Source organism: Durio zibethinus, chromosome 5 (genome assembly GCF_047325235.1).
Source record: "Durio zibethinus cultivar Kanyao isolate XHJ-2024 chromosome 5, ASM4732523v1, whole genome shotgun sequence".
NCBI classification, from domain to species: Eukaryota; Viridiplantae; Streptophyta; class Magnoliopsida; order Malvales; family Malvaceae; genus Durio; species Durio zibethinus.
In genome coordinates, this window is record NC_143166.1 from 6,145,809 (window position 1) to 6,152,449 (window position 6,641).

Here is a 6,641-nt window from a genome sequence, read left to right on the forward strand (position 1 = left end):
TTATACTATCAGTTATTATTTAGATATGATAATTCGTATATTTATATAACATTTGATCATGTTAAATATATGTAAAATATAAAAATTATTATACATCAAATATAAAATATATTTTTTATTAAATTTATATATAATTTTTGTTAAAATTTTTTAATTGAATTATATTTTATATATTTTATATTAATTATCATGTTATATTTAAAATTATAAAATCTACTAACAATAAAAATTTATCAAGAAATTGCCTCATCAAAATTTATGTAAATACAAGTTATATATGTTGTATTTCTTTATTAACAATACAAAGAGAGATCTGAAAAGAATATTGGCTCTCCGAAAAAAAAAAAGAAAAAAAAAAGTTAAAATGAAAATGTTTTTTAAAGCATGTGATGACTTTGTTTGGTGCTTCTCTTTTTCTTATTCCATAGTCTTTATCGCTTTTCCGTATTGGAGTAAGGTTCGTCTCTTCAAAAAAACAAATCCCTTCAACCCCTTTAAATTAAAATAGAGAAAAGGAACTGAAGAGTATTTAGTACAGCGAAAAAATTAAGAATAAAACAGATTATGAGCAAAGCCTCCATTGTCAAACCTCATCACTGTCTTCCGCAACCGTTACTTTCTTCCTTTCTTTTTCTTTCTATATATTCTTCTCTTCCAAGACAACCAAACAAACGTACCAACATTCTCTCTCCCTCTCTCCCTCTGTGGCAAATTAAAGAAAACAAAAAACCCAGAAAATGCTTAATCTCTGGGCTTTTCTCTTCCTCTGCTTTCTTCAATTCTCATCCTTCAACGTAAGCAAATCTTTTTTTTTTTTAGTTTTAGTTTTAGTTTTATGGTTACAATTTCTTGTTTTTATATGTTAATTGAAACTTTTTTAAGACGATTTTTTTAAAATTATTTTCGGGTAATGCAGGTTATTTTCGGTGATGTCGGTGATTCCTCAGTGTCGGAAAACCCATTTACTCCAAAAGCATCGTTGATTCGTTACTGGAACAAAGAGATCCGCAATGAAATCCCCAAAACCCATTTTTTACTCTCCAAAGCTTCCCCATTAACTGCCGTCGACTCGGCCCGTTTTTCCAAACTCGCCGCCCAAAACGACCTAGCTGCCTGCCTGCCTTCCTTTTGTTCATCCGCTAAACTCTTTTGCTTCCCTGATTTATCTCCAAGTCTCGAGAAACACCCCAAAGACGTAAACTTTGCCGTCTATGCCAACAGGAACTTCACCAATTATGGCACGGATCGACTCGATGGGGTCGACTCTTTCAAAAACTACTCAGAAGGCGACAACGTTATTGTCGACTCGTTTCGCCGATACAGCCGGGACTCCGCTGGTCACAAGGACCAATTCTCTAATTACGCCAGTGAATCCAACGTCGTTGACCAGAGCTTCAACTCCTACGGAGGCGCTGCCACAAGCGGCTCCGGAAACTTCAACAACTACAACCGTGAAGTCAACAACCCAAATCTCCGATTCACCTCGTATTCCGATGATTCCAATGGACGAGGACAGACATTCACGTGGTACACGGAGAACGCCAACGCCGGGAGGGGGCAGTCATTTTCGAGTTACGGTAAAACCGGTAACGGAGTTCCTAACGACTTTAGTAGTTACGGGAAAGGAGCGAATGTGGTGGGGTCTGGTTTTTCTGGTTATGGAGAATCAGCCAATGGGGCTAATGACACTTTCACTTCGTACGGTTTCGATTCTAATGTTCCACAAAATAATTTCAAGGGTTATGGAGACGGAGGCAATGCGGCGGTTGAAAGTTTCTCAAGTTACCGTGACCATTCCAATGTGGGTGATGATTCTTTCGAATCTTATGCCAAGAATTCTAATGGGGAGAAAGTTGATTTTCACAACTACGGCCAATCTTTTAATGAAGGAACCGATAAATTCACTGGATATGGCCAAGGAGCCGTAGGCCAATCCATTGAGTTCAAGATCTATGGAAGAAACACCACTTTTAAGGATTATACTAAAAAGGGCGTAACTTTCGGTCGATACAACAATGAGAGTTCCGCTGAAACTGCTCAAGTTGAGGCCAGTGGCAGTGCTGTGAATAAATGGGTGGAGCCGGGCAAATTCTTCCGGGAAAAGATGTTGAAGCGAGGAACGGTGATGCCGATGCCGGACATTAGGGATAAAATGCCTGAAAGGTCGTTTCTGCCCCGCACTATTCTTTCTAAATTACCGTTTTCGTCCTCCAAGATTGGTGAACTGAAACAGATTTTCCACGCGGGGGATAACTCCACCCTGGAAACCATAATGCTGAACGCTTTAAAAGAGTGCGAGCGAGCACCGAGCCCTGGCGAGACCAAGCGCTGCGTGGGCTCGGCCGAGGACATGATCGATTTCGCCACCTCGGTTCTGGGGCGTAAAGTGGAGGTTCGGACGACGGAAAACGTTAATGGGTCAAAGCAAAATATAAAGATAGGAACGGTCAGAGGAATCAACGGTGGGAAAGTGACGAAATCCGTTTCTTGTCACCAGAGTTTGTACCCGCATTTACTTTACTATTGCCACTCGGTTCCCAAGGTCCGGGTCTATAAAGCGGATATTCTGGATCCAAATTCAAGGGAGAAGATTAATCACGGTGTTGCCATATGTCATTTAGATACATCTAGTTGGAGTTCAAGTCATGGAGCTTTCTTGGCATTGGGTTCAGGTCCAGGTCGGATCGAGGTTTGTCACTGGATTTTCGAGAATGATATGACTTGGACGATATCTGATTCTTAATTGCAAAGTTGGGGTCTTTTGGTGAACAGCCGTTGGTTAAGATAACTTGGCCAATGGTGAAATTAAGATTTTTCCATTTTGTTTTTATTTTTCTCTTGTGATTTAAGAAGTGGGATACACAAATATAATTTTCCTTTTTTCACATTTTTGTGAATTGTGATGCTTAAGTTTGCAAAAAAATTTTGTCCTTCTTTTATGCTAATAATAGTAATGGCTAACTTTTTTATTTCCTTTTGACTACGACACTCCTTTGAAAATAATAGTTGCATATTTGTAGCTTAAGGAAAGGTTCGTAAATTCGGCACCGACAATTAAAAAAAGCCAATTTAATCTTGAAGAAACTTAAAACTGTCTGTGTCTTCCAGGAAGGGCCCTGGCCTAATAAAAACTAATCTTTTCTTTACTAGAAAAGAAAGGAAGAGATAGAGATAGAGAACAATCTTTTCTTTACTAAAAAAGAAAGATGAAGATAGAGAACAGAGATTCATAGAGAAGAGCCATTTAACTTGATACAAAATGTTAAACACATCATAAAAAAAAAAAAAAGGCACTAATTAGTGATTAGCCTCAAAGTGAGAGAAAGAAAGAGATAATGGTAACAATAATAATGCAGCCAACCTTTTCCGATGGAAAGAGAATGGTCTCTAAATTTCACGTTTAGCAAGGAAATTTTTTGGTAGTGCATATGAATGCCCAAAACTTAATTTTTATTCTCTTACTCGTAACATTTAAATTTCGAGAATTTATCTATTAAATATAAAAATTATATAAAATTATTATTAATTTTTTTATTTAGATGTAATTAATCATTTATATAAATTTATTTTTTTAAGATTATCCTAACATAAAATTAAAAATCTTTAAAAAAAATTAAGTTTTAATTTACATCAATAAAATTAAGGTTTAAAAGTCGAAGAAGGTTTTAGCATTCTATTATACCTAAAATTGGGATCATATTAAGTATATGTTATCTTTCCTAAGTCTTAATCATAACTGATTTTTTATCACACAAATCAATCAATTTTAATCATTTTATTTATTTACACAATATTATCATAAAAATTTTTATCAAGAATATCATATAATCATGCAATAATTAAAACATACCCCAATATAAAATTCATACAAAAAATCATGCAATAAATTAAATTCATCATGCAAATGTCAACATCATGCAATAATAAAATATCATACAAAAATATTATGCAATAAATATAAAATCATGCAATATATTAAAAATCATGCAAATATACAATAATTATGCAATTAGTTAACAATCATGCAATTATATAAATAAATATATAAATAATCATGTAAATAATAAATAATCATGCAAATAATTATCTATGCAAAAACATGCAATTAAATTAAAGTCATGCAAAAAGTAAATATCATGCAAATATTTATTATAATTATTCATACAAAAATACCATATAAATATCATGCAAAATAAAAAATACAGATAAAGCTAAAAATCTTACCAAAATTTTTTTCTTTTTTCTTTCATCATCACTTTTTAATCAATCACAATTAAAATATAAATAACAAAACAAAAATAAAAAATTTAAAATTTACAACCTACACGGGTCAGGTCGGGTCACTGTGCTAAGTGAGTCAGCATAAATCCCAAACGGCAATGTTTTAGCAAGGCTCTTTTAAAGCCAAAAAAAAAAAAAAATCTTCCCTTTATCATTGGTTTCTCTTTCTTTTCTCTAGGAGCTTCAAACAAACAAAAACCAAAACCTAGTAATCGATAATCCTCTCCATAATCCGACGAGCTCGTCGTTACCTCCACCACTCAATCACTGTCAGCTTAAAGCCAGAAACCTTACTCATCCAACAACGCCTTTTTTTGCCCTTTAATCTTCTCTTCAAATTCTTAAAAAAAAAAAACCTCAGAATCAAAATTCCAGAGATCAACCAGCCATCATGCAACCTAGAATCCTACAAGTGCTACGAGTGCACCGTTGATCTTATAGCTACTGCCACCTATCACCATTGTCTACGCCGCTACTTTTCACCAAGACCATCCAAAATGATAAAAGCTTCCTTTCACCTGACAAAACCCGGAAAACAAAACCCAAATCAAAACCTCAAAGAACAATTCCTTGCCCTAAAATTCCTTTTCCCTCTTTACTGTTCGTGTTTGATGGTTGCTATTCCTAAAGATGGTGTATATTGTGGATTGTGGTTGCTTTGTGGGTTTATTGGGTGTGGCTAATTTAGGGTGGATTCAGATATTTCTGCGGCAATTGGTTTTTCTGGGTTTGCTAATGAATCAAGATTTTTTTGCTTTCTTTTATGTGGTTTCAATTGGGGAATGGTTTGAGGTTGGGTGGTTTTTTCTAGATAATTGCTTGCCTTTGTTCTTGGTTATGTGTGTGTTAACTATGGATTGTGTTTCTTGCTTTCTCTGTTGATTCTTCTGTGTTAAATTGCTCTATTTGCTTGTTTGATCCTTTACCTTTGTTTAATCTTGATGTTGCTACCTGGTCGGAGAATTGAACTTGAAAGCCAAATTCTTTTTTATTGGAATTTCTCTTAATTGCTTCTTGCTGCTTGGTGCTGCTATTGATTGCATGAATATCTACTTGTTAATTACTCTGGCTTGATTGATGTATCGTGATTGCTTCTTTGATTGCTGCTGGATTGCTTCTTGGTTGATGCTTGATTGCTTCTTGCTTCCTTGTTAATTCCCCATTATGATCACAGATCGAGAGCCTTTTATAGGAGTAAAATCCCAATTCAATTCGAAAAACTTTAATTTCACTAGATTTAAGAAAAATCTCCAAGATTCAATTTTATGTAATTTTCCTATTTTTCAATGAATTGATGTTTAAGAACTTTCATAGGCATTTAATCAATAAATTTTAGTATCCAGATATGGAATCCTAGATTGAATTTGAACCTAGATCCAAGATTTTCTACCAATTTTCAATTCCCATTTTTTTTCTTTTTTTTTTTGTTTTTATTTTTTATTTTTTTTACCAATTGACTTTAACTCAAAAAAATACGCAAAATTAAAATTAAAACTTTTGGACTTTTAATCCTTGGACCCAACAATCATTTTTTGTATTAAAGCTTAATTGCATAATCAAATCAAAATTCAAAACCAAATAAATTTTAAAAAAATCTTCAAATAAAATAAGGTATCTAAAACTATTTTTATTTGTGCATTTTTTTGTAAAAAAAGAATTGTACAAAGATAAAATACATCTATTTTGTTAGGGTATAGAAAAATCAAAAAAGAAAATCGCAAAAGCTTTTTTTCAACAAAGGCTTTGAAACTCTAAAATAAAATGATCCTCTAATTGAGGCATTAAAACTTTAAACAAAATGCTCCATCACAGTTAAGGCTTAAAACTTTAAATAAAATGCTCTCCATAATCAAGACTTTAAACTTTAAATAAAATATTTTCTCACAACTGAGAGTTGAAACTTTAAAATTCTTACTTTAAAATGAGTCTTAGCCCCTCGTTTGGATCATGATTAATGTCTTATTTATTTTTTTTTCTTCTTATTTTTCAAGCATATGCAATGAATGAAAAGATTTTTCAAAATTTGCCAAACTTAATTCCAAAGCTCAAACTTTACTTTTTCTTGTAATGCATAGGTGTAATGAAAGCAATGAATGCAGTGAATGGATATAATGTTATTTTCATGATGTATGAATGTAGTGATTAGAATGAATGCAATGAATGTAACGCAAAATTCAATATCATGTATCTCTAATTGTGGTAAATGGTTCTCAAATCTCTTTTTCATATCTTCTTTCCCCTCCATCTTCCCTTTTATGTTCCCGAAATCGATGGTCTGCCTTGGTACTATGAAATCATGCAATATGTTAAGCACCAACAATACTCAGAACACATGCAAAAAAATGACAAATGAATTATCA

General features: G+C 33.2%; 1 protein-coding gene across 1 annotated transcript; it reads left to right on the plus strand.

The window, feature by feature from the left end:
• Positions 1-404: 404 nt before the first annotated feature.
• LOC111282346 (polygalacturonase 1 beta-like protein 3) lies at positions 405-2,972 on the plus strand. The gene is made up of 2 exons (XM_022870389.2): positions 405-794; positions 917-2,972. Exons 1-2 carry the CDS (start codon positions 738-740, stop codon positions 2,741-2,743), a joined length of 1,884 nt encoding a protein of 627 aa, XP_022726124.2. The 5' UTR covers positions 405-737; the 3' UTR covers positions 2,744-2,972.
• The last annotated feature ends 3,669 nt before the right edge of the window (positions 2,973-6,641 follow it).